The sequence below is a fragment of the Phalacrocorax carbo genome, chromosome 9 (assembly GCF_963921805.1).
Source record: "Phalacrocorax carbo chromosome 9, bPhaCar2.1, whole genome shotgun sequence".
NCBI classification, from domain to species: domain Eukaryota; kingdom Metazoa; phylum Chordata; class Aves; order Suliformes; family Phalacrocoracidae; genus Phalacrocorax; species Phalacrocorax carbo.
Genome location: NC_087521.1, coordinates 34900192 through 34928141, shown reverse-complemented (window position 1 = coordinate 34928141; position 27950 = coordinate 34900192). Strand labels below are relative to the sequence as shown.

Here is a 27950-nt window from a genome sequence, read left to right as displayed (position 1 = left end):
TGGTGCTGGAGGAACTATCTGGCCTTTTTCGTGCTGCCGTAACGAAAAGAAATGCCTTCTGAGCGATCCTGAAACAGGATTAGGAATATCATTGCTTTGCTCACTCAAAGAGAATGAAAGTGCAAACAAAGACATATCCGATGTGACCTTTTGTGAATTAAATTAATGATTTAAACACCAGATCGATAAGATAAAATTGCAGATTTTCAACGAGGGCTTAAGTAAACGCCATGGAAGCGCAGGATTGCCCAGCAGCTGTTGAAGTGTCACTTAATCTCCGTAGGCTCTTAAATACAGCTGTTTCCTCGTGCAGTATTTTGTAGGTAGGTTGTTTATTCATTTTGGGATGCAAAATGTACTTGTTTTGCAAATAGTGCTCCCTTTACTAGCTGAGGTCGCCAGAGGAGTTTGGCAGCATCCCGCCTTTACTGGAGGTCAGTGTGCCAAGCGCCAGGGTTGCCACAGCTAAGGGATGGAGGTGTTTGAAGGCGGGTTGAGCCTTTAGTGGATTTTATTACTTAAAAGCTTTGTGCAAATCCAGGCGGCCGGGAAACCCTTGCGCCGTCGCTAGGCAACGAGGCCCCGCCTCTCTGCCCCGCCCACCCCCGGGCAAGCTGAGGGCAATGGCTTCACACGGCTGCTGCGCATGCGCGCGGCTCCGGGAGCCGGTGGGGGTCCGTGTGCGGTGGGCGGTGCGGCCTGGATGTCCCCCGCCGTGGGGCGGCCTGGCTCGGCCCCATGGCCGCCGTGTTCCTCGTCACGCTCTACGAGTACTCGCCGCTCTTCTACATCACCGTGGTGTTCGTCTGCTTTCTCGTCACCAGCGGACTGGTGCTGGGTTGGTGAGTGCGTGCGGGGGAGGCCGGCGCCGGCTGTGGGGGCAGCGTGTGGGGCTGACTCCGGCTCTGTGGGGCCGGTCCTGCCCTGGAGGCCGGTCTGGGGCGATGGGCCTTGGCAGCGGAGGTCTGGCCATGTAGTGAGGTGGCACGGCTTAGGAAGCGGTTAATGGGAGCTGGCACCCCTTTGGGAATGGGCTCCGGGTGTGTGGGGTGGCCCTGGGGTGTGACAGCGCCGGGGCTGGCAGTGGGGATAGGTGTGTGAGGCCTGGCAGTGGTCGCAGCAGTGAGGCTGTGTTGAAGAAACGAGGGTGAGGAGGGCTGGCACTGACCATAGGGGAAGAGGGGCTGCTCCAGCAGAAGGGGAGGATGGAAGCTGTGGAGAAAACAGAGTGGCCAGGAGAGGACCTGGCCCTGAGTGAGGGAGCGGGGGTCAGGGAGGGCTGCTCCAAGGGAAAAGGTTGGCAGTGTTGGAGAAGGACATCTCAAATCTTGGTGGCAGATTAAATGAGCAGACAGCATATAAAGTGCCTGGCATTAGGCCGGGTAGCAGCTAAATCTGCCAGGCTTTAAGGTGGAGCTGTTACAGAGGTGTGAGACTACTCAGGACTGCTGATGGGGCACCAGTCTGTTCCACTGCTGAAACTCAGAGGAGAAGGGGGTGTTTCAGGTGAACCAAAGAACAGGGTGCTGGGACTGCACTGGGGAGAAGCCTTAAAGTAAAGCTGACCTGTTAAAGTGTCTAGAGGGGTGAGGAGTGGAAGACCCTCTCCTATTCGTGTTTGAGAGGGTTCAGCAAAGATGTCAGTGTCTGTAATAGCACTGTTCTGTTTGTTTTCCTGCCAGCTCAGCAGTGGCCCTAAATGTAGAGTCATAGAATCATTTAGGTTGGAAAAGATCATCAAGTCCAACTGTCAACCCAACATCACCATGCCTCCTAAACCATGTCCCAAAAATGTAAATACTGATGCTTGCCAAGTGGAGAGCATTGATTAGCAAACAAAATACTTTGTGTAGGAACTGGGGATACACTGCAGTTCTGGAGGGAATAAAATACAGTTATTGCATTTCCTCCCATTGGCTTAACATTAATATCTATAGTGCTGTGCTTCAGTGTTTTCCTTCCTTTGTCTCTCTTTGAGTTACAGACGTGTTAGCTGTAGCTGTTTGTTCTCTTTGCAGCTTATAAATACTCTGCCTGTCTTTCCTTTAGTGCAAAGTCTTTCCCTTGTTTGCATCATTTTGTTAGCTGCCACTGGCTCAAACGTATGCCATCCATTGCTTTTGGTGTGAATGAAGCTATCTTTTGATCTTTTAGATATGCTTTGTGGAAAGTTTTTGGTTATGTTCTTGTTTTGCATTGCCTCCCCTAATGCTGGGTAGGTAGTAGTGAAGGCAAGACTGGTCTTGTTATATTTCTGCTGGGTGAAGTTCCACCTCATTATTTACTTGGAGAGAGAGGTGTTAGAAATCCTTTTCATAGTTCTCTGCCCCACTGCATGCTGACGGTTTTATATTGCCATCTGCTTCTCTCCACTTTTCCTTTTTCACTTCATCAGTTCTTAAAAAATATTATCTTTGCAAAAAAATTACGTTGAATTGTGATTCAAATGAATCTTCTGCATGTATATCCCAAAACAGTGATCCTTTATCAATTTAATAATTATTTATCTGCTTATAATAAATTATTTGCAATCCCCTGCTGTAAAGTGTCTGAAATAGGTGTGCCAGAAGATCCTTATGTTTGCGCACGTGTCCACTGGTGCTTTTTGGGTTTATTTCAGGATCAGAGATTCTAGGTGTTTCTGCATTAGATATTATTGCAGTTTATGTAAATATATACAAACTGTCTTCACACTAGTTTGTTAAGGAGCTGTTAGCCAAGCAGAAGCAGTAGTCGGGAGCTCACACGTACAAGTCTGCAAGTATGCCCCCAGCTGCTCAGAGGTATTTGCTGCCACCTTTGAACTCTGCCATACCACAGCCATATGACTGGGAGCCTCCAAGCAACATCAGTGTGTCTGCAGCTGCTCTTGAACTTACTCATGAAAACAACTTGATCCTTTATTTGCTACATGGAGTACTTTAAATGCATATGGTGTCATATGAGTACATAATACTTGATATATTGCTGTAATGACGTTTTGTTTCCCCCATCATTTCAGCATCAATTCTTAGCTTGTTTTATGGATGTGTTCATGATGGTGTCAGCCAGCCTGAAAACACCAACTGCTTAGGAGTGTTAATGTTTTCGTTTGCAAAATCATGCACTGATTTGATGAGCGTCTGTTTTTAAGGCCAGCCCTGGATACCTGTGGCTCAGCTCAGAGAGTCTAAGTAGGTTACTGCACAGGTAGCTTTCTGGAGCCATCCCATTAGATGCTCTGGGCATAGGAATGAGGTGGAATTTAGATTAGCTGAATATGGTCCTGTGTGTTGCCTTTTGAGCTGGAAATGGATGCTCATATTAGGAGGAGCTGTAGGCTTATCACCTCTTTGAGGTCTGGACTGCTCTTTGGAGAAATTAACTCATGAACAAAACTGTTGGAAACTCCTGCCTTCTCTAAACTAGCATTGTTCTGAAGAAATTAATTTTCCCCTGTACCAGCTAATGATGTAGGCTGATAGAATGCTAGACCATAAAATAAAAACTATATCTCTATTCATCATTCATACACTGAATTCTACCTTAAAATTTACAGAAGCACTGTACCTTATTGTTGAACAGAAAGGCCTTCAGCTGCTACCGAAACTGGACTAGAGGCTTTTTTCCGTGGCTGCTTTCCATGGTGATTATCCTGTTGCTTTCGACCAGCGAAGAAAGTTTCCAAAGAACAGGGTTTTTACTTTGGAATCGGCCAGATGGTATAAAACAGGAGGCATCTTTATGTGCGCCTGGAGAGATTAGCTCCATTGAGTTTTGGATATTGAATAAGGGGAACAGCTGCTGCACCTGGTTTCTTTGTGAGCAAGATGTTTAACTGGTGTACTTCATTACAGCCCCAGTGAAGTCCATGTGGCTGCGCTTACTTGCATCGGGCAGAGATTTGACCCTCCATGCGCAGAAACCCAGTATAGCTGAGCACCCTATATTATATCATCAAAGAAATGTGAATATTTCCATCAAAACCTAGCAAACCAAAGGCATTGATCAAAGATGGAGTAATGAGGATAGAGTATTTTCCGTCAGCTCAGTCTCTTTCCTCTCTGGTGTATCTGTGACACTCAGGCATGCAAGACATTAAATGGTAAAGGCAAATATTTGTTAGGCTGCCAGGAACAGGTTGTTGCTATTGAGAATGGCTTTGAGAATTTTTTCTGAACTAGTTTCCTCAACTTGAAAATCACTTTTGACTGATGCTTTTCCCCATTAGTCGTACAAAGGGCGCCTCTCCAACACAAATCAATAGAAAGGAGCCCAATGTCAGTAAAAGCTCTGCTTTTCTTCTTTGTTTGACACACCGGAGTTGGAAAAGATTTTAAACCCAGGAAAAAGTAGCAGTTAAGCCACCAAACTGTCTGTTTGGCTCAGAGCTGTATTGTACACGAAATTACTTAAGCAATTTTCAAACTGATTACGCTGAGGTTGGTAGTGCCCTTTTCAGCTTGAGTTATTGATATGAGACCCGCCTTACTGTAAGAGCTGCTATTTCAGAATACTAAATGGAAACAGTTGATGCAGGGAAGAGCCAGTGCTTCGTGCCATTCAGAGTTTTTCAGCACCCAATATGCTGATGACTGCATGAACCGAAATTCAAAGCCATTAAACATGCCATCACCTCGACAGGATAGGGGGCAGCGACAGAAGCACAGATTCAGGAAAGTACAGCCTGAGCTAATTAATAACTGTTTTCTAAAATGCATTAACAAAAGACTCCCGCAGCCTCTCCCTGTTGCCTTGCTAATGAGACAGGACTGGATTAATGCAGTTAAGAAAATCTCTTCAGTCTCTGAAGTGGTTTTCTGATTGCGTATCTGGGACAGTTTCTCTAATCTGCCTTTGGTTATTGAAAGTTATTGCTATCACCTTAAAAAGTGAATTATTTTTAGCCAAGTGTAAAAGGAAGTCCGTTGCAGAGATTGTTTTGTAGATCCTCATCTTCTATAGAGGTTCTTTTAAGAGCCCCAGGCAATATGAAAATCTTGGGGGTTTTAACTGATGTCAGGAATCATCCCAAAATATTCTTTCTCGCTTTCTTTGATTTTATTTTGATTCACAGAGTGTTTAAACTTTGAAACCTTTGCTTTGTTATCCTTTTAAGGTCAGAATATCACTTAGGCTAGCGTGCTAGTTTTGGCTTTGAAGGGGTCTTAGAGTCTTGGCTTTGATTCAGAGTCTTGACTATTTTGTACTTGGTTTCTGGCTCAAAGCAGAGGCTTTACAGCCCCTTATTTAATATCAGCGCATTATTTTAATTGAGGTTTACATGGGAAATCTGGATCTTATTCTCCCATAAAAATATCTTGCTGGCTGAGGTTACAGCTAGAAATACCTCAGGATTGAATGATTTATTTTAAGGTCTTCTTTTTGAGCACCCAGTCCATTAAGGCTGTTCCATCTTTGCAAGTGGCGATTTTTTTTGGCCCTTTGAGGGGATGTGCGGAATGTCAATTGGGAGGAAGCTCTGGCTAACCCTTTACCACTAGAGGGCGTTGACCATTCTCGTTAATTTTATTCTCTTTCTGGAAATGTTGCAGGAGTAAAGTATTCCCCCTTTATGGATTTTCTGTAGTGCTGCAAGGAGTCCTGCCTTCTACCAGAAAAAGCTGGAGTCAGATTGCCGGGCTATATTGTGCATGCCTAGCAGATATCCTGCAAAGCAGAATGTTGTGCTGCTTGCTATTTAGAGCTGACGAAAAATTCAAATGTGTCAATGCTAACACTTAACCCACTTGTTCTTCTTGTGTCGTGTCTCATAGGTTTGGGTTGGGTGTTCCTGTTATTCTGAGAAACTCAGAAGAAACTGAATCCAGCACAAAAGTTTTGAAAAAGCGGATGAGACAAGTGAAGAATCCTTTTGGGTTAGAAATCCCTCATCCTGCTACAGCTTCAGTAACAAGTCAGTGGATTTCTGATGTGCTTGATTTTTGTCAGGTTGGGTTCCTGAACTTAGTACTATGTTTTCTTGCTCTCACCCTTTTTCTTTATCAAGAGTCCTCAGAAACATGCTTCCTCCCATCATTACAACAGAAATCATTTTTACACAGCTTATAAATGTGGTGTTTTTAGAAGTGAAATGTTTGGATATTTAAGTACGGTTTAATTCTTATTAATGAAACACTTCCTGCTATAACGTATTTTTAAGTAACAAAAACATTTGCAGATTACCAGCTACTGTGGGCTGGTAAGTTTTTGTAAGTTTAAAGTTTTTGTAAACTTTACAGAAATGTAGAATTCTATAGAATTCATTATAGAGTAAATGCCACCCACTTAAATGTAAGTCTAGATCTCTAGAGGTGTTTCGGTGCACTACAAAAAACCAACCAACCTCCCCTTCTATCTGTGCTTCAGTGGAAACTGAATTTAAATATCTTTTTGGGTCAGAGTTGAAGTAGTTCCTAACCTCCTTGAAATCACCCACATAGCAAGTGAAATTCGTGCCCTTTGGCATCACTGGGGAGTAGTAAGCAAGGCTGAGCATCTTCCACTAACACAGATGCGGAGCCTTCCTAGGAATAAGAAGAGGGCTGCAGCAGTTTTAGCTCTCCCCCAACATAAAAAAAAAAAAGAAAGCAAACCCAACACCTTAGTCTTCAGGTAACTTGGATTTTTCAGGAGGTTTGAGTACATGAACTTAGTGGGACTTTTCAAGAGTTCTGTTCCTGTTGATGCAGAAAGTGTTTAGAAATTCATGGGTTGGGTACTTGATTTTTAGAAAAGAAACAGAACGCATAGATCCTCTTTTCATCCTCCCTCTGCATGATGAAGAGGCCCTTATTATTTGAGACCAGAGAGGGTGTTGTAGGCCAGCAATTCAGTTAATACTATTATCTAAAGAGGGAATGGACTTTGGGCAGGGGGGTGTGCTCCTGGGTCTGCCAGCGAGTGTGTAAAATGTTACCAGAAGTTAAAATTTACCCTTCATAAAATGCACATGCGACTTTTGTTAGCTTAGTCAGCCATTTTATCTCCTCGCACCCACTTCCTCATCTCCATGGACTTTCATAAGCACTAAACCTAGTCTAAATTCTTAGAAGATTAGATTATAATGATAAAACCTGGGACACTGAAGTTGTTTTCTGCCTGTTGCCGTTTAAGAAGCTACACTTTGGAGTTCCAGAATTCCTGTACATGGGTGAGTCAATGAAATCCTTATCTTCTTTTTACAAGAGGGTATAACACTGACACCTGATTGTCTGGAAGACTGTATTCTTACATGCTACTGGGGCTGCAGCGTTCAAAAACTCCACGAAGCGTTACAGAAACATGTCTACTGCTTCAGAATAAAGACTCCTCAGGCGTTGGAGGATGCTCTGTACAGCGAATACCTCTATCGGCAACAGTACTTGTATCCTTTTTTTAAAATTGTTTTGACAAAAAATGCTAATTTGTTGGCACAGGGAGTGTTGAGACTTGTGAATGCTCGGCAGTTCTTGGCACAATATATTTATGAACAAATACGATGAAAAATATTCTTTATGCAAACGTCACATTTGTCTACAATTGCAGCCACACTGATTGTTTTCCTTGACACATATAAAGCATTAAAAAAAATGACAAGGAAGAAAAATACTGTCAGTTACCAGAAGATGCTCAAGTTGTCGATTTTGGCCCGGTGCCTAGATCTCGCTATCCGCTGGTAGCATTGTTGACGTTAGCTGATGAAGAAGACCGAGAAATATATGATATTGTAAGTAACATAAGAATATATTTTAGGGTCACTGTGTTTAAGGTCTGAACGCTTCAGGAGACAGGGTTGAATAAAACAGCTTCCTTTCTCTGTCCCCTAGAATTTGGTCCCTAACCTTATCACTGATGACTCCAGGGGAGCATGGCAGGAGAGCAAGGATAGTTGTTACTTAAAAATTACATATACCATTCAAAAGATGTTCAGGATTTTCACAAAGCTCATATCTGCAAAGGTCTCTGTGGTAAGCCCTGGGGTCAGATGACCTCGGGCTGTGGTAGGTTAGTACACTGTTACTCTGGTTTTTCCGATCGCATAAACCTGTGGTGGAGCTCTTGTGCCGGTACGGTCTTTTGGATTGCTGTTGGCAAGGTAGGTGGGTTTTTTTTTTGAGTCTGGCACAGATATTTGAGCTGATCGCTGACTTGACTGGAAGGAGCATAGAAATTACCTTTCTGCGGCAGGCCCGAGTCTATGTAATGCAGTACGTTGTGTCTCAGAGTAGCCAGCTCCAGGTCATTTACGGAAGGGTGTGAAGGTCTTACAGTAGGCTGATATGAGAGACTCACCTCCCCAAAAAGGTCTCTTCCTAATCTCTTACAGTTAAAGCAACTTCAGCCTTGTCACATACAGTTCAATATCCCTTCCAAGCTCTAAACTGACTGATTCTTTTTGGAATGATTTGGGACACACTTTTATCTCCCATCTTTTCATTTGGTTGGTAATCTGATAGCGCTAACTGCTTGAACAATAATACAAAGGAACTCGGAAGCTAATTGCCTAAACCCACTGAACGCTTTTCCATACGTTCGTTTGGCGAGTGTTTGCGATCACACCAGTGCCTAAGAAATCTGTTCCCTTTCCCAGTGATGCCTGCCCTTGGCTTTTTGTCACTTGACCTCAGGAGTGCCTTTGTCCCTCCTGTCCCCACTCCAGATTTCCCGCCCCAGTATTTCCTAGATTAGTACATCTATGTATGTTTAGATTGTATTTTACATTACATTATATATGTTTTACAGTTCATTATATATGTTTAGAGTTCAGGTTAGCATAATATAAAGAGACTGTAAATGTCATGTTTGAATGTGTTTGACATTAGTGTAGACAGGAATTTGTAACACCTCTCTCTTATTCCTTAATGTAGAAGAAGGGGATGGAAGGAGAGCGGGGGAGGTATTTTGCCTCTGGTTTTGGAGAAAAGGAACACAACTAGAATCTGTTAATATGGTTAATATGGAGTAGTTCCACCTGAACTCCTTGCCAGACAAATGTCAGAATTGCATCTGTTGTTGTTGAAACAAATTTGTAAAATGTAAATATATTGTGGGAATTTTCCTCTAGCTCCAGAAAATTAGCATGACCATATATAAGAGTTACAGAAATTATTTGAAGACTGGCAGGGCTAAGGTGGAAGAAGGCTTAGATCTCAGGCCTGCATACAAAACAGAAGATTGAGAAGTAATTTGATTATGGTGTACAAGTATTTACAAAGAGAAAATACCTGGAGCTCAAGTGGAAGGGGTTCAATAACCAAAAAGTGTAGCATTTCTGCTAGATCACAACAGAGTGTATTTCTGTATATATCCCTATACTACAGGACAGCGTAACAGAGGGGACAGTAGTTTGAAGATCGAGATGCTTGCGTTAGGAACTGGTCCCGCTCACAGTTAAAAAAGTTGCCTAGCTGTCTGAACAAACTATGAATCAGTGACACGTGTCATCATTGAGCAAGCACTTCTGTTACGGTGGGATGACATAATACAAATACACAGAGAACTGTTAATGTTTAAACTCTTGTTATCAAAACACAAAATCTGTCATTTTAATGGAGATTTAATGGCTTTCGGGCTCCAAAACAAAGCTAATAGTGGTGTGTGGGGTTTTTGGGCTGGTTTTGGTTTTTTTTGAGGCATCGTGATTTAGAAAAAAAGACCTTTTTGCCAAAGAGTAGGAAATTCAGTTAGTACAAATACATATGTATAGATACATGTATATTTAAACTCTCCAGGTAATTAGCCGTGTAGTGGATTTTGAAGAGCAAGTCAGATTTGCCTTTTAAATTTTTTTTTTAAACAAAATGTCTTTCTTCTGTATTTTGTTTCTCTTTTGACAGCTTCTGGGAACTACAGTAGTATTGAATTTCACTTTCTTTTTTTCCTGCCTTTTAGAGGCTATTACATAATTTGGGCAGGGTGAGGGGTATTAGGCACAGCATGCAAGCTTAGAGGGCTTTTATTTTCAGAAAAGTGACTCTTAAGGTCAGCCCATGGGGTCTTTTCATAATCCTTTCCAGTGAAATTTGTCCTTTGCCTACTGGGTTTACAAGCCAATCAGGGACACTTCTAAATGCTTTTCAGAGTCTAAAAACTGTGGTCCGTGTGTTTGTGAGGGAAGTGGGGAAAAGTAGAGAAGACTTTGCCTTTTATGTGTTCCCCTGTAATTCTGCACTCAGACTTCAGCTGACAGGGTCGTTTCTTGTGTCAAAGACAGCCCAGGGCGCGGCTGCAGATGTTGTACGGGACTTAAGTGCACGCACTTGCTTGGGGCTTGGGTGCTGTGGGAAACTCCTTGCAGTTTGTCAGCTTCTCTCCTATCTAGGAGGAGCTCATCATGAATTAGCAGAGTGGAAAGAGGAGTGTGGGAACTGCTACTTCGGTTTGAAATCATTCCACAGGTAGCCTCTCCAAGGCACATCTGTGACTGTGTAAGCAAGCCCTACCTCAGCTGCACCAGCACTTACCTTCAGGAGGACTGCACATGCTTAGGTGCCTTTTCAGGTTGGGGCCTGAGTCCATCAGGTGAAAGCAGTCAGAGCAGGTCCCCGCTGTCAACTGGCCGTAGAAGGGCTCCATGGAGAACCAGGGCAGACAGCTGAAGCGCCACAAAGTGCGATCTGGTGCAACGTCCTGTTTTCACCTTGTCCAGCCTCTTTTTTTGATCTGTGCCCAAAGTCAATGTTGTTGAAGTCCTGATTGTCTAAGGAAATAAGCAGGGCAGAGGTTGTAACAAAGTATACAGCCTTTCAGGCAAACTGTTCTATATGTGTCATATAACGAAAAGGGAAGTTATTAAACATAGGGGGTTTTTTTGGTAGATTTCAATGGTGGCTGTAATCCACATTCCTGACGAGAGCTACAGACTTTCCTGCAGAATACTGTATCAGTATCTACTTCTAACTCAAGGTCAATACCATGATCTGAAGGTAAGCCATATGCTGTGTCTTATTTCATTTGGGTGACAGCATTAAGTTTAGTTTGTGTAGGCTTTAAATTAGTATAAGGCTTTTATTGTCACGCAAAGAACTGGATAGTAGTTAAAATTATTTTATCAGTTAAGTAGTTCCAGCCAAAGTTACTGCACAGAAATATTTTATATGAAAATACTCAAGATTTCCTGGAGAAATGACTTGATTCTAGCCTAGAGGCCTAGGTCCTCTCCACTTATTAAAGCAGTAATAAGACATTAACTAGCCATAGAATGCTTCGTCTCTACAGAACATTTGTTACCTCCTTGCTAGTCTCTCAAACCCACACTTTCTCCTAGGCTGCCCTTCAACTGGGAAAGCCGCAGAAGAAACTTGTCTTTTTTAAATCTCTTTTTACCCTAAAACATGCACAAAGGTTAGAAATCTGCCCAGCACATACCATTATAAGTTCAATCAATATTCTCATTATTCCATTCCGGTTTCTCTTATCTGTGCATGTTGTGGGACCATCTTTGTCCTGTGTCTGTCAGGTGGTTGATGATGTGATTCTGTTTTCTATTACTGTGATAATAAAAATAACATATGACATTGATAAGCTAGAAATTGGGCCAAATTAATTCCATTGACTCGATTAGCAGTCATTCAGAAATAGATTTGTCCAAAGAAATGTTTTGTTCTGGCCGTTTTTTGCTGACATAGTTCATCCAGGTCAACTTCCCCCTTCCCCTTAACCCTTTCTTCTCATGTATGGTTACCATTGTAAAAACACTGCTTAAACTGAACAGAAATAACTCTGCAGCTGTGTTTTGTGTGGTGTGCTCTCTGTGGGCATCTTTGGCTGCGTGGTAGTTTACTGGCTTTATTAAGAGATCATGCCCAGAAGGATTTGCGCTTCATGTAAAATAAGACAAAAGAGGATTGTAATAAAGGAGCGACCTGAGTGAAGTTGATCTGACAGCTTGGTGGATGTATTTTTGATAGGAATGGATAGAAGCATCCCTCTAGGCATAGAAATGATAGACCAGAAACAGAAACCTGAGCTGTTCAAAACCTGGGCAGTTCCATTAAAGTTCATGCACATATGTTGATTTGATTCAGCTAAGATTTGATGACTTACCCATAATATTTTCCCAGCATTCTATGTAATTTTATCCATCTGAAATACGTTCAACTGAAGGGCAGGCAACTGTCAGGACTCACACAAAGAGTGAGGCTGGCACTATAGGAGCCAGTGGAAACCAGTGAACCTAAGCCAGTGGAATTTGCATTTCCTGTGTGTGTTCAGGCATCGGGGTAGAGTTTGTTGACTTCTAAATGTTTGTGTTTATGTGTATTTTAGCAACTCTTCATGTCTGCGAATAGTACCGCACCATCTTCAAGCGATACGTCCCCTGGTGAGAGGAGCACTGACAGAAGCTTGCTAGAAAAGGCCGGACTGGCTGAAGATGAGCCAGAATTGCATGAAGAAAACAGTAAAGACTGTGTTGTTTGCCAGAATGGCCCGGTGAACTGGGTACTCCTGCCCTGCAGGCACGCCTGCTTGTGCGATGGCTGCGTTAAGTATTTTCAGCAGTGTCCAATGTGTAGGCAATTTGTTCAAGAATCTTTTCCACTTTGCAGTAAAAAGGAGCAAGATGAAGATGAATCAACCCGTATCTTGCAAGATGTTCTTCCTGGAGGAGTTTTTTAATGGGGAGGAAGAAAAGAGAAGAACTGGGTTGTATGCACCGAGATTAAATGTAGAAAACAGACTGTTTATGGGAGGAGATGTAGCATTAACTTCTATGGTTTTGCTTTTTATTGTTAGGTAATTTTCAGCTTCCTTGTTTTTCTTCGCTCCATATGCTCGCAGGAACGCTACGCTTAGCCATGCAACGTGGACAGAAGTGCGTAGGATATCTTTGAAGGATGTGATGTTATTTATAACTTCTTAGTAGTTTTTCATGGGGTACTATGGGAGGCTATTTTCATTACTAAATTTAGTATGCCTACTAAAAAAAGAATAAAATTTGCAAGTGAAGTTGCACACAGCTCATTCTATATTTATTGTATTTAAAGTACTAGGGCAATATATAACTCAGTATAATTTAGAAACATAGCACTTTATGGAATGCATCAGCTGAAGGAAAGTAAATATTCTTCATTGTTAAACACGTGTGTATTTATTTTCGAGATGAAGGCTGGACTGCGGCAGGAGCTGGGAGTTGAAGGCATTCGGAATACTGTTTCTGGCTGTTTTCAAAGATCTGTGTGCGTGTGTGTGTGTGTGTGTGTGAGGGACCTTAGCCGAAGCCCGTTGGAATCAGTGGAAAGATTTTTTTGTTGATTACTGTTGGCTTGAACTAAACCTTGCTGACACTTTCAAGCCTGAGTCTCTGCTATGTTATTTTGAGACACAGACTTTCAGTCTTGTTAGGGACGGCTCTAAGGACTTGCTCTCCATGCAAATGTTAGTTAATTACTCCATAGAGCGGTTACTTGGGCAGTTTTGCAGCGCTATTCTTATACGAGTAGCCTGCTTTGGGGAATTTCCAACTCTTTTTACTTGCGTTGTCAGCTTAGATGCAAAGTTAACCGTTTACCTTTTATCAATAGTCCCAGGGAATTTACTTACTCTAATAAAGAAAAGAAGGTAAAGAATAGCAGAAAATTCTTTCTTTTTTCCCCTCCAGTGGTGTATTGTCTAAAGCAATAAAAATGGTTGTTGAAAAGAGAAATTGTTGGTTGGCTTCTTGAGAGAGAGCTGAATTCTAAAGACAGACAGGCCAGGTTTCACACCTGCTCATGTAAGACAAAAATATAAATGTTCGTTAGAACCTGTAGAAAATGGGCAGTAGCTGCTCTCTGTCCTCCCTCTCGTTCCCTTGCAGCTTTGCCCCACATCCAGTTCCAGGACAGCTGCTCAGTCTCAGGGAGAGAAAGCTGTGCTCCGAGCTGTTCGGCTGACCTCTCCTGAGCATCTTTAACGGTGCTGCCAGTACAAGGTACACACAAGGTGCTGCACACCTCCAAACCAGGGGAGGAAGCTTCCCCTGCTCAAAGGTATTCCATCTTCATCCTTCCATCTTTTTTTTTTTTTATTTTGCAATGACCCTGCTTCCAAACTCCTCACTGTTGCCTCTGAGGAAAAGATTTAGGTGGTGGTGGTGGAAAGAGTTCTTAGTTGTAAAGACAGATAGAGGTTGGGAACTGATGCATGTAGCCACAGATTTCCAGCCAGGGACCAGCAGGGTGTTTGTAAGACAATTTATCTGCTCTACGTAAAGTGACCTTCCTTGCCAGGGACAACTCGGAAATAAACTGCTGGCCAAATCAGCCTTTTGTTTGCCCTGTGTATCAAATGGGAATTAAATACCTAGGTGTCTCTAGGGACTGGTCGGTGCTTGCAGAGGACTTTGGAAGACAGATGGTTCTGTGTAGAAATCATCGTGGCGAAGAATGGTGCGTATGCTGCAATTCGGGAGGGTGGGAACAGTGAGAGGAGAGCAGAGAGGAAGGTCGTAGCAGAAGGAACGAGTGCTGGCGGCAGCAAGGCCATGCCTTAGATGACGCAACACAGATGTAGAGCAAAACCAGTGTGATGCAACTCAAGCAGATGCGGAGCTGCCTGTATTAAGAGAGCATATAAAGACAGTAAACATCGTCCAGTGTCTTCACCACTGAGGATGAATCACAGGGGCACGCTGAGGACTTGTCTTCTGTCTCGCTGTAGGCGGACCTCTCTGGGCCACTTAGACACCCGTGTCTTGGTGCTAGTGAAGATGTGAACATGCAAGAACACGCATGAAGGAATGACTGGGTGAAATCAGTCTTCAAAGTAAAAATCACCTTCCCTTTCTTTGTGGTCTCGCACTGAGTTCCGCTGGCTGGGTTGCAGCATTCCTGGTGGAGGTAGTTGCTGAGTTGAGCCTCCCTTATCTGTGCCACTAGCCTTGTTCTGCCGTTAAAGGGGAGCAGCTAACGCGTTGGTGGTGGAAATAATTACTCTGCAGACTTCCCTTCGTACCCATGTGTGGCTGTTGTGAAACGGAGAGCTGGTGTAAATTGTTCTAAGCCTGTGGGGGCTCTCAGAAAAAATATCATATAAAGACCAAAGAGCCTGAGCCGTGACAATAGCTGTTTTCGTACGAACAGCTTATTCTACCAGCATGTGGGAGAGTGGCTGTGCAGGTTGTTATTCCAGAGGAGCGGGTTAATGCTGCACTGGTTCAAACCTGGAGTTGGGCACTGCTTGATAGTTAGCAGGGACTTGGTTTGTCCACGTAGATGATCAAAGAGGTGTTGTTTAATGCTTGACCACAGTAGTCCCCGACATTAAATCAATTAATTAAAATTTCCCAACAAGGCGGTGTGATCCAAGCCTGTGGGCTTGTTTAATCTCAAAGTGAAATGGTATTCAAGTAAACCCCACAGAGAATTGCCTGGTCTGTCTCATCCTTCAAGCAATCGATGCCAGTATTAAATAATAATGGCAAACAGGATGTAGCCGTGCTGAACTGCCAGGCCGTGTATTTACCGTTGAGTCTGTCCCAGCTTTTCATTTGTTTCATGTTCTTTTAATAGCATTTTCCAGAGATGCCCAGTTGCTTTATCAGATCTAACAAGCTTCCTTGCTGGCCCAAATCAAAGACCTGACTGAGAGTTATAAAAAGTACAGTAGCTGGCTTATTACGTTTGCCCTTCTCCTAAGAAGCCATCTTAAAATATAGATCGGGTGAGAAGTAAAAGGAGCAGCTCTAAAGCTGCCTTGTGTGTCCCTTGGTTGTCTTAAAGCAGGGATTCAAGGCTCTAAGAGAGAAATAAAACCTTTCCGTGACCCACAAAACCCCAGTATACTGACAGAGGCTGTTCTGCTCCGTCGCCCTGTTGTAATAGAGGTAATATAACATTCCTCTTCCACTCATTATGGATGACGTTTATGGATTTGGTGACATCAAGGAACAATCGCAGACTTCTGGCAACAAGACTTGCTTCTTTTCATCAGTGTCGGGGTATTACAAATTTGTAATGATTTTTGCTGAAGGAGGGAGGTGGGAGGTACCTCACTGCTTGGTTTGGTTCATCAGCTGTAATCAGAGCTCAGGCTTGGAAATGAGGTGATCAAAATAAGTGGTGTTGCTTAGGGATGTCCCAAGGTGCCTTTCCAAATGCCTGTGGTGTGGACATCTTCCTTCTGTAGAGAAAGTTGCTCTGTTAGGATCTTCCTTTCTCCCTGCCTAGGGAGTTGTGAAGGCCACCAGCACCCAGGCTTGTGTCAGCACTGGTGTGGCCAGCAGGAACCGGGCAGGGATGGGGCCCCTGTGCTCGGCACTGGGGAGGCCCCACCTCGAATGCTGGGCTCAGGTTTGGGCCCCTCGGGACAAGAAGGGCCTTGAGGGGCTGGAGCGTGTCCAGAGAAGGGCAGCGGGGCTGGGGCAGGGTCTGGAGCACAAGTGTGCTGGGGGGCGGCTGAGGGGGCTGGGGGGGTTTAGCCTGGAGAAGAGGGGGCTGAGGGGAGCCCTTCTCGCTCTCTGCAGCTGCCTGAGAGGGGCTGGAGTGAGGGGGGGGCTGGTCTCTGCTCCCAGGTCACCAGTGACAGGACGAGAGGGAACGGCCTCAAGCTGCGTCAGGGGAGGTTTGGATGGATATTAGGGAAAATGTCTTTCCTGAGGGAGCGGTCAGGCCCTGGCACAGGCTGCCCAGAGAGGTGGGGGAGTCACCATCCCTGGGGGTGTTCAAAAACCATGTAGACGTGGCACTTGGGGCCATGGTTTAGGAGGCCTGGGGGTGTTGGGTTGGGGGTTGGACTTGATGATCCTAGAGGTGTTTTCCAACCTTAATGATTCTGTGATTCTATGATTCTACCTGCCTCCTCCAAGTAGCAGAAAATGGTAGGAGGGAGACAGTTCAGGTCAATTAATCTTAAAAAGGTCTTCCCATTCCATGAGGAATTCAGAATTCCCATAAGGTGCTTTGAAAACTGGCTAATGCCCTGGCCCCCACTCCTTGTGGGCTACACCGGTGCTGCATTCCACTACAGACCCTATGAAGCCTCACCACCACCGCTGAGGATGACTGTTGCCCATCAGAGTGGCAAGACTGTCTGCTGAGCTACTGGTAGCCAACGCTGCCAACCCAGCGTGATGCTGTTCCCCATCAGGGAATACAGGAGGCAGGAGTTCAGCATCTCATGTTTTGGTAGGCCTGATTGGATGAGAACCCATGTACATGTCTTGTTCAGCTTAAGACAAGCCTCTGTGTGAATCTGATTAAAATGATGCATTTACTTCCTAACTTAAAACTGGTAAAAGGAATCAGGGTCTGAGTTTCTCCTGCTGGTTTGTGCATTGCTCAGTCCCCCCACGCCCTGATAAAGCTCTGCAAGGTCTGCCAGGTGAAGGAGGGAGGTCTGGGGCTGACGTGCGTAACAGGGAGGTGTCTGCAGTAACTGGCCACCAGTCACAATTTGCTCAGTTGTCCTGATATCCACAGTAAACAAGGACTGGCCTCTGTCACTGCAGCAGACGTGCAGCCCCTGCAAAGGCTGTCCCTGGTGTCCTGTACGTTTATAGCTAATGTAATTAATGCCAGGAATAGCTGAATTTTATCTGATACAGCAAAACTCCTCCTCTGAATTAAGCCATTAGGAAGGCTTGGTATTGTCTTGCTGGAGTATGCTGGGCAGGAAGGGCAAAGGGAAAAACAGGATTAGGGTTGTATTTCTGGATAACTTCAGTGTTACTACCATTTTAATGTTGCTTTGACAGCATACAACGGCCTCGTAATGCAAATGCATACTGGAGCGCAGCTATCAGGGCACAACCGAGCACTGGGAAGTCCCATGCTTTGCAGGGTCCCCCAAAACCAGCCAGACCCTGCTCCCTGTTTTGCCACTGCTCTCTGAAGCAGTGCTAGCCATGATCCCCTGGGATGTTTGCCCAGCCAGTGACCACGGAAGGGCTCAGAAAGTCTCTCCTGAACAGTGCGGAGTCGCTCGGGAGGCTCTACACCTTGTTTCTGTATTGCTTTTACTCCCTCATGCCCATGAGCGATGTGGATAGAGAGATACGAGCTTGTAGTGCAGCAATGGTTTTACCTGTAAAAAGGGGCTTCTACTGGTTTGGTTCCATAAATTCGTAGGAATGTGCAACACCTACATAAAGGCACATTTGTCTGGATGCTGCTGCGTCTGAGCTAGGAGAGTTCCTGCTTTAAATATGCCATCCCATAATGGGAATGGTTTAAAACATTAAAAATACTATACCCAAACATAGCCTTGAGAGTAGATGAAGTCTTCAGCGGAGTCTGACGTCCTAAGTGAGGAGTCTCTGTTTCTCTGACAGTATTTTGAAAAGCAATGATAGATAACAAATTCACACTGAGGTTACTGAGACTTTGTTAGGGTTCACAGAAACCCAGAAACCTCCTTTTACTCCTCCTCCCTACCCATGTCCTCCTCAGCCGTGTGACGTGTGCCATAGTCGTGACCTGATGGGTCACTGCATTTCCAGTCTTTAGAAAACACCTGTACTACCTGTGCAGGGTCCGGGTGCTCCTGAGGGTCGAGAGAATCCCAGAATTACTTCTGCGGAACCAGCAATAAATTGTCTGGACAATTAATTGCTACCTGTGTTTTATATCCTCTGCGGCGTCCTTGTATCAGCAGATTTGTACCTAGAAATCTTTTCTAGGTTTTAGATGCCTCCTCCAGCTTTTTGTCTTCATCGGATGAGGGGTTTTGGCGGTTCCTGATATTTTTCACTCTCCCATTGCATAGCCACTGCACATCTAATATTTCCTGGCAGATTTTTCAATAGAGGCTGTAGTCAGGGGACTAGTGAGAAGTCTAATGCATCACTTATCTCTCCCGTAGTGCTATTAATTTCAGTGTCTACCAGCTCCTTGTGAGCAATATTTTAACAAACAGGCTAGAGGGAGGATTGCTAATTTGTGAATTATTTTGATAGTTGTTCCTCTTCCTCTTTTTTCCTTTTAACTCTGCATATGCTATTGAGTTTGGAGGCAGTGAGACCCCAGAGATCTACCAGGGGTCATCAGGCATTAGTCTTCTGCTACCAGAATAGAGTGAGATACAGATGTCCCGTTGCTTCTTACCTGGTCAACTATGACACAGACACTCAAAGCTATTTGATTTTGGTCTCCCGTTCCTGAGGGACCTCAGTTTCAAGGATTTCCCCTGTAGGGAAAGAGCCTTGACTGCAAGTTCAAAATGCAGCAGCTTGCAGGAAGCCCTGGGGTGGGATATTTCTGGCAGCGAGGCTGAGGATAATTATGGCAAGCGGAGAGCCTCGAGGGAGTCGGGCACCGCGTTTTCTCACGTGGCCGCCTCACTTGCCAAGGTTAGCAGACCCCTTTCTATGGCGGCACTTTTCATTGATCAAAGTAAGAACAGGGCAGTGATTTATGGCGTATGACAGCTTGAAAAGCAATGCTTTTCATCAGACGCTGCCATACATGGAGACAAGATTGACAACCCAGCTGCTGCCTTTCTTCTGAAAGCTGGCTTCTTCCTAGGTGGTCAGTACCAGACCCTGGCTGGAGCGGCTGCGGCATCATCCAACCCTCCTCCACCGGCACAGCTTGCTCAAAGGCCAGCTTGAATGACACAAGAAGTTACCTTTACATTTTGCTGTAGGACCAAAGAAAGATGTTTGCCAAGAGCTGGTGGCTTCACATGTAAGAATGGCCATGGCTTTTCCAGTCTTTCGACCTTTAAGTATCTTCCCAGAGACAGGAAAATGTGTAAATAAGTCTGCCAGCTCCAGTTTTCCCTTTCAGCGCCAACTTCTTAACGAAACCATCTGCATCAAGTCCAACAGCTCTACCATTAACAAGCCATTTGCTTTTCTCCTGTCCTGAAAAAGGTATTTGATAATATAAAGGACTCATGACGCTATGACATGTTTTGATGGGTTCATTTATATCCTTCATTTTAGCAACCTCTACCTTGCTGTTCCCACCACCCAACTGATGTATCTACTCACAGTGTCCCATCAGACACTTATTTCACAGCACCTCGTGGAATTTGAAGTTTCCAGCCTTTGCAGGGTTGTACCCTCGGCAGTACTTTGCCACTCCTTTTGCTGGGCTGTATTTTGCTGCCTGTCAATCTGTTATGGACAGGCAGATTGGCAACGTGCAGATTTCTCTGCAATTCATCCTGTTCCTGCTTCCAGTGACTGCTGTCAGGTGAGACCGCAGCAACGCGGGGCTCCGCTATCCCCCTCTGGATGCATCTGCGCTAGCTAGCGAGAACAGATGGACCTCCATTAGGCCACATTTTCAACAGCGTCCTTAAATGTTCCTTGTTGCTTTATGTTAAGTGTTCATCCTCCAAAGATTCCCATAAAAACCACGTCCTCCAGCACAGCCAATACTTCCCTTGTCCCACGTAGTCTGAAGGCTACTGAAAGAGGCGGTGGGGACAGAGAGGTGGCTGAACACTGGTGATGATGGGGACAATCACAGAAAATGTGGTAGGTTGTAAAGCTTTGCCCTGGAGCCAGCACCAGTGTTAATCATGGCCATCTATGCTGGAACATAATGCGTGATCTCGTATTTTAACTACGTGGTACTCTCTGCTGCAGGGAGCAGGACAAATCTGTACAAGGGCAAGGCAAACCCAAAGACATATCCACTGACTTCTGATCAAGAGCCTTCTTTCTCCAAATGAGCTCCTCAAAGCGCAAGAGTCAGAATGATTTTCAGTCTTTTTTGTGTCTCTTATTTGGAGCAACATAATCCTTTGTAGTAGGAGTTGGAGATGGACCTTGGTCCAGCTGAGTGACCCTACCCGCACAAATCCGATCTAATAAGGTGGGTTTATCCCTTTTTTGCATCTCCTTGTTTCCATGAAAACCTTTCCTTCTTTTCCCACCTCTTGTAGAGAAACTTGTTGATACTCATGAAGACGAGAGTGGTGGTTTCGGGGCGTTTTGGCACATTGCACCGAGCGTGTTGGGTGGCCCATGGGCAGAGCTGCCAGGGTTCCCTGCTCCCCATGCCAGGCTCCTCGGGGAAGCGGTGACCTCTGCTGTGCTCTGCTGGGTGGTGGCTGGAGACAAGCTGGGATGGCCAAGTTTGGTATATACAGAGCAACATTTACCATTTTACATATTTATTTATTCAGTTTTTCAGGGAAACATGTAAATAGATCTGAGCAGCAATTTAAGTGCCAGACAGAGCATTGTACAACCAGTCTGGTTCATCAGGGTGTTGGGGCTGGTATTACCCAGTTTGCTGTTAGCCCTTCAACAGGCGTGTCCACCTTCAGTGATGGAGGTCTCCTGAGGACTCCTGAGACGCAACCTCTGTACCAGGGTGAGCAGGCAGCATCCTGGGCAAGCAAGCGGCCTGAGACGTGGTGGGATGGAGAGAGATGCGAGGACGGTGCTCAGGGCACAGCTGAGACTCTGCCAAACCCATCTGACCTCCTGCGTACATGGAGCCTCTCTCCCCAGCTCACTCAGTTCCCGTGGCTTGTCCCCTTCTTGTCACCTCTTGCAGTATCTTCAGAGGACTTGGGCAAAATGCAGAAAACCCCTTAGAGGTCTCAGTGGATCGTCTCTATTTACACCTCTTCTAGCTGTGCATGCACACGTTTATTATTTCTGTGCAGCCCTAGTTGTTACTTATGTTGGTTTTGCTGAAAGCTGCATGTTTGGAGCCAGGAGCAGGAGAATCGACGCGAGCAGTTTCCCCCCATGTTTGCCTTTCATGCTTGGATCCCCTCCCATTTCATCAGGTGAGAGCGTCAAGGTTTTTTTCCACTCCAGCATCCTGGCTACATCTAAACCCTCACCCAGCCTGGCAACTCTTCCACTCTCCTTTAAGGAAACTCTCCTTAAATTACCACCATTTTGTGAGCGCTAGGCATGCTTCATTATTAATAATTAAGTAGGAAAACTGCCTTAGTACCAGTGGTGCTGACACATGTCTTGAGTTGGAACCAGGCTTCCAAAGAGAATTGCTTGAAAGGGGTAGTTAGGGAAGCAATTTCCTCGATGGTGTGTGCTAATGCACATCTCCAAGACTGTCTTGGAGCTGCTGGAGCCGGGGAGTCGAGCAGCTCCGTTGAATGGTGCCTCCTTGGGGATCAGTGTCTTGTTTCATCAGGGCCATCTGCTTGCAACACAGCCTCAGTCAGCTCCAAGTCCTACAACAAGCTGCTTTCATTGCTGGCTGGAAATGGTTTGAAAAATCTGAGTGTTGTAGGTAAACATGCCGTGAGGCTATGGGATATAGCCATCCAGGGAGTTATCTCGCCAGCAGGCATTTACGGGGTGTTAGCGCGCACAAAGAGGGGCCCAGAGCCGCTCAGGCATCTTGCTGCGGACCCATCCGAGGCGTGAGCTGGAGGTGTGCTCTGTGCCTGTGCCGACAGCTGGTCGGAGGGGGTGGGATGGGACATCTCTCATGTGCCGTGCAAACCAGCACGCCTAATAACCAGGCTGCCCCGAAGGCCCAACGGGGCTTGAGTCAGGCTTTGCCGTCAACACACACAGCGGTCTCAGTTTTGCAAAATCAAACTCTGCAAATATTCACTCGTTGATGGGACGATAAGGTTTTGCAATGTAAAAGCCTGCATTTATATCCAAGGGGCTGTTTGAAACTGGAAGAGCCCCATGAAACTCACTGCCTGCCTGGTTAAATAAATCCTTCACATCCCCTTCTTAGCTCCTCTTTGTCACCGATTCAGCACGCGTCACGGGGCGGGAGAGCGGCCTGTGATATGTTTGCAAGAGATGCTTTTTTGAGGTCCATTAGTTCAGGCTGGAAGATGAGTGTTTCACACCCTGCTCCAAAACGATGCCAGCAGAACGCAGTGTACGTAGGGCCGGATTAGGTATTCCAGGGCCAGGATCGTCTTTGCTTCTGTTTTTTTCTGTGCAGAAGAGACCTGTGTCCTCCTCCCCCAGCCTCAAGTAGATACGTGTAGGAGAGACCATCAAAGATCGCTGCTCCTTTCACGGTGAATTCAGACCCGAGATCATCCCCGAACCCCGGACTGGGCACAGGAAGGTGAGTATAAATACAAATTTTTAAAGTCTGCCACATCCAGTTTGGAAATCTAGATCCATGTAGGTTTTATTGTTACTTTTTATTTTTACTTTTCTTATATTGCTTTTCTTTGTGTTTGTTTTTGGCGGGGCTTATTTGTATGAATTGCACAGCTCTCCACTTTACCACCCAGGGTAAGGAAAACACTAGCATCCCAGTGGCCAGTTCCCACATTTTGTTTAGGAACAAATGGAAGAGATATCATATTTAATTATCTCAGCTTGCCTACCATGATATTTTTGCTAATACTTGGGTTTAGTGAGATAGGGAATCTGGGCCGTTGTGTGCTGGTGGATATACTCATCCTTTCTTTGGCTAAATATGCTATCGGATAGCTTCCACGGGGATGAGCCACGGCTTCCTTTGAGCTCCTGCAACGTCAGGATTCACTAATTTGCTTAGACCAACTGCTTGGCTAATATTACTGCAGGCCTCTTGTTTTCTCCCTGAATAGGTAAGCAGAAGCATAGGTGGTGCCTGGATGTTGCTGTCCCAAGCCACCCTGGGATGCCGGCAGTGGAGGTCAGCCAGACCACGCCATCAGCTCTGTACTGGGCAAAAACCAGCAGCGCGGGCGATGCCAAACCCCACTAACAGCCACCGCTCTCTGTCCCGGGACTTGCAGCCCTGCAGAAATGCTCTGGCTGGATCTGCAAAGATCCCGGGGTCCCCCAGGGCTTGCCGTATAAAATGGAATTATCCTGCTTCTCCACTCGCTCTGCCTTGTGTCTGTGCAGAGCTGGCTGGGGTGTCTCTGCTCCCAGGACACAACGTCTGCACATTGGGTGCTCCATCCGTGGGGAGGAGAGTTGACCTCAGAGGTGTTGATGAGCCCCTCCACCCCACCTGATCAGCCCCACAAAAGCAGATTTGCTTCCAGCCAGCTCAGGGACCCTTTTATCACACTGATCTGTACAGGCGCCCGTCCCGCAATGCATCTAGCGGTGCAGCAGGGTATTTCTTCCACGGGTCACAGATATATTTTGTAATTACCATAGAAACCTCCAACCATCACAGTGTATGCTCTTGCATCAGGACCTCGCTCCTCCGCATCTGCTTCCCGGGGATGCTATGGGGAATACGTACTGTGGGGTCCCGAGTGGCGAATCACTGTTTTAGGTTTTATTATCAGGTGCATTCTTGATGACTCCCAGAGCGCGGGATAGACTCTGTGGCTTCAGTCCTTTAGCTCTTCATGACTTGCTGCGCGTCGGGGGACACCGTCTCTCGCCGATCTGCCCGGCCTCGCATAGTGCTGCATTTGACGTTTCAGCTCAAAATATTCTTCTGCTGGCTGCTATTACCACTTTAGATGTGCAAAATGCAAAACCTGAGAGGCGTTATCAGCAAAGCAAGCTTGGCAACCCTTAAATTAGCAACGTGCAAGCACGAGGCATTCTGCCCGGAGCTCCTCGTGCCGTTAAAGCCGATGGTTTAACGAGCCTCACTCCGTCTTCCCGCGCAAGATGTGCACACCGGCACAGCAGATGGTGTATCCTCGCAGCTCCACAGGCCGTCCCTCAGCACGCCCGGACGGCGGGAGGACTGTCGGCACCGAGGTGAGGGGAAAGGGGTTCTTTGACCATTTATTAGGATGAGACAGATGGCTGGGGTTTGTCAGCAGGGAACTCCGCTCCTGTTTCTTTAATTAGTCACCATGCTGAAAGCTAAAGCGTGTAATATGCAAACTCCTAAGCGGGGTGAGATGGACCTTTTGCGCCTGATGTACAGGAGCAGCTGGAAGCAACTGCGTAATCTGCATCTCCTGGTCCTGCTGCGGGATCGATGCTCCTGCACACGGGACCGGGCCTTCCCAGTGGCTTCTGGCAGCCTTTATCTTCCTGCTATATTTTTTAACCCGAAATGGGACAGATTCAGCCATGTGCATGGATTTTTAAGCCGAAGGGTGCACAAACCCAGAGTTCTCCTTTTTGCAGTACCCACCAGAGCACGCAGCTCCTTTTGGGGAGCGGATTCACCCGTGGAGGGGTTCAGCACCTGGTTTCCCTCGATCCCATCATGCCTCCCTCCCTCGCCGTCTCCAGACACATGAGCACGTCTCTTACCTCTGGGTTTCCCTGTCTGCAAAGCAACGGGCACCAGGAAACGCTACAAAAGTACCAGCGTCACTTGTTCCCTGCAGCACAAGCCATGCATGGATCAGACATCTGGCATCCTTTTGCCCACAAATAAACACAATTCACGCCTTTATTTATGCTTTATAAAGTGTTAGATTCTGCTCAATTATTAGCTTGTCTTCTTGCAAACGCTTGTGCTTGCTTCCCCCCCCCGCCCCCGTTTCCCTTCTTGGATATACCTGTATCACTCATCCCTTGAATATCAGGGAAATAAAATCTGCAGGGTACTTCGGTAACCCAAAACACAAATCCTACCCTCCTCTGCATACTTTTAGTCTTGTGGGGTTAAATCCATCCATCCCCATCAACTGCTTCCAGAACCCTGGGGCAGCATTTACCCTGAGGATGGCGACATGCAAAAGGTGAAGGGAGAGCAGTGGATGTTGTCTATCTCATCTCGACCTCAGCAAGGCATTCGACACTGTCTCCCAGAGCCTCCTCACAGGCAAGACAAAGAAGTGTGGGGTGGATGAGGGACAGTGAGGTGGCCAGAGACCTGGCTCAACAACATTGCTCAGAGGGTCGTGACCAACGGGGCAGGGTCTGGCTGGAGGCCTGTCACTCGTGGTGCTCCCCAGGGGCCTGTGCTGGGTCCTGTCCTGTTCAACATGTTCATCAGTGACCTGGATGATGGGACAGAGCGTAACCTCAGCAGGTTCACTGATGATGCCGAGCTGGGAGGAGCGGCTGATACACCAGAAGGCCGTGCTGCCACCCAGCAAGACCTGGACGGGCTGGAGATGTGGGCCCAGGGGAACCTCAGGGAATTCAACAAGAGCCAGTGCCAGGTCCTGCCCCTGGGGAGGAACAGCCCCCCGCACCAGCACAGGCTGGGGGGGACCTGCTGGAGAGCGGCTCTGCTGAGAGGCCCTGGGGGTGCTGGGGGGCAGCGAGGTGACCCTGAGCCAGCACCGGGCCCGTGGGGCCAAGGGGGCCAGCGGTGTCCTGGGGGGCATGGAAAGGAGTGTGGGCAGCAGGGCGAGGGAGGTTCTCCTCCCCCTCTGCTCTGCCCCAGTGAGGCCACATCTGGGGGGCTGCATCCAGTTCTGGGCCCCCCAGTTCAAAAAGGACAAGGAACTACTGGGGGGAGTCCAGCGGAGAGTTACCAGGATGCTCAGGGGGCTGGAGCATCTCCCTGATGAGGAAAGGCTGAGAGACCTGGGTTTGTTCAGCCTGGAGAAGAGAAGGCTGAGGGGGGATCTCATCAATGCCTATAAATACCTGAAGGGTGGGTGTCAGGGGGATGGGGCCGGGCTCTTTTCAGTGGTGCCCAACGCCAGGCCAAGGGGCCACGGGCACAAGCTGGAACACGGGAAGTTCCCCCTGAACATGAGGACAAACCCCTTCCCTGTGCGGGTGCCCGAGCAGGGGCACAGGCTGCCCAGAGAGGCTGTGGGGTCCCTTCCCTGGAGACATTCACCCCCCGCCTGGACGCGGCCCTGTGCCCCTGCTCTAGGGGTGCCTGCTCACGCAGGGGTGGGACGGGGTGAGCTCCAGAGGGCCCTTCCAGCCCCTGCCAGCTGGGATTCTGTGAGTTTGTAAAACGTCGAAAAAGAAAATTAAAATGATTTTTTTAAAATGTCTTTTCTTGACGAGGCGACATTTAAAGGAGCCGAAAGTAGCATTTTTCCCGCCGCCCCAAAAAAGAAAAAAACCCAGCCGAAGCCCTGCCATTACCCCGCAGCCCGCTAGATGGTGGCTTCCTCCAGCGGGAAACCCGCAGCGGGGGGGCCGGGGCGGTGAACTGGGGGTACGGGCTCTTCTCCAGCCCCACCCCCTCCCGCAGCACCCCGAATCCCCCTGGGGATTGGGGGGGGGGGGGGTTGGGGTTTCAGGGGGGCGCGCGGAGCCGCACGGCTTTGCAAGGGTTTGGAACGGGGAGGGGGGGGGACGGGGGGGACACCCCCCTCCGCCTCCCCGCGCGCCCCGCCCCGCCCCGCCCCCATGACGTCACCGGTATGCAAATGACGGCATGTGGGGAGCGGGGGCTCGGCGCGCGGCTGGGCTCAGTCTCGCGCCGCGGAGCCGCCGCTCGCGCCCCGCGCCCCCCCCCTTCCCCCCCTCCCCTCTCCCCGCCATGGCACGGCCCCCCCCGGCGCCGCGCCGCCCCCCCCCGCGCCCCGGGGCCGCTCTGAGCCAGGTGAGTGTTTCGGTGCCGGGGGGGTGGGGGGGAACTTTTTTTTGGGGTGAGGGCGAAAAACCTCATTCCGCACGCCCCCCCTTTTAGCTGTGCTCTGCTGCAGTGGGGACCCCCCCGGGCGCTGGGTGCGTTGGGGGGGTTGCTTGTTCCCCCCCCTAAATGGGGGTGCTGGATGCATTGGGGGGGGTTGCTTATTCCCCCTCCCCCCCCGGCGGCTCGGTATGCATCGGGGGGGTTGCTTATCCCGGGTCGCTGGATGCATTGCGGGGGTTGCTTATTCCCCCCAACCCGGGGGTGCTGGGTGCATTGAGGGGGCTTCCCCCATGCCTGAGTGTCGTGGGAGGGAGGGTTCCCTTCCTCCCCCGGGGTGCTGGGTGCTTATTCTCCCCCCACTGGGGTGCTGGATGCATGGCGGGGGTTGCTTACCTCCTTCCCCCCCACCGGGGGGTGCTGGCTGCACTGCATGGGGGTTGCTTACATCCCCCACTCCCCCGTGCTGCTGGGTGCACCCTGGGCTGGGGGTGGTGGTGCTGGGTGCGCTGGGGGGGGTGCTCCTACCCCATCTTGGGTGCTCCGGGGTGGGGGGAGGCAGCTCCCAGCGTGGAGGGTGTCGGAGATCTGCTCCTTTGAAGAGGAGGAGGAGGAGGAGGAAGGCTGCGGTGCCCGGACCACTGCGTGCCAGGGACGAGGGCGAGCCTTCCTCCTCCTCCTCCTCCTCCTCCT

General features: G+C 47.5%; 2 protein-coding genes and 1 long non-coding RNA gene across 7 annotated transcripts in view; 2 read left to right on the top strand and 1 right to left on the bottom strand.

The window, feature by feature from the left end:
• Nucleotides 1-642: 642 nt before the first annotated feature.
• Nucleotides 643-12915, top strand: CGRRF1 (cell growth regulator with ring finger domain 1). 2 transcript variants are annotated; one of them, XM_064461107.1, is made up of 6 exons: nt 646-842; nt 5757-5896; nt 7168-7345; nt 7540-7687; nt 10779-10886; nt 12229-12915. In XM_064461107.1, the coding sequence occupies exons 1-6, from the start codon at nt 739-741 to the stop codon at nt 12577-12579; spliced, it is 1029 nt and encodes a 342-aa protein (XP_064317177.1). In that variant the 5' UTR covers nt 646-738; the 3' UTR covers nt 12580-12915. The 2 variants fall into 2 exon arrangements, with proteins under 2 accessions (XP_064317178.1, XP_064317177.1); XM_064461108.1 differs by lacking the exon at nt 10779-10886 and having other exon boundaries at nt 643-842.
• LOC135315066 (uncharacterized) lies at nt 6960-27950 on the bottom strand. Its single transcript, XR_010374518.1, has 5 exons — nt 27654-27950; nt 12007-16062; nt 11329-11450; nt 10425-10660; nt 6960-7655 (listed from the first exon to the last, which is right to left on the bottom strand). It is a non-coding gene; the product is annotated as an uncharacterized LOC135315066 (long non-coding RNA).
• Nucleotides 27116-27950, top strand: part of SAMD4A (sterile alpha motif domain containing 4A) — a 108317-nt gene continuing 107482 nt past the window's right edge. For 2 of the 4 annotated variants that reach the window (XM_064461106.1, XM_064461103.1), the window contains exon 1: nt 27117-27227. The gene's annotated coding sequence lies outside the window, so the exon portion shown is untranslated. Of the gene's footprint in view, nt 27228-27950 lie in introns of all 4 variants that reach the window. The other 2 variants (XM_064461105.1, XM_064461104.1) reach the window with 2 other exon arrangements.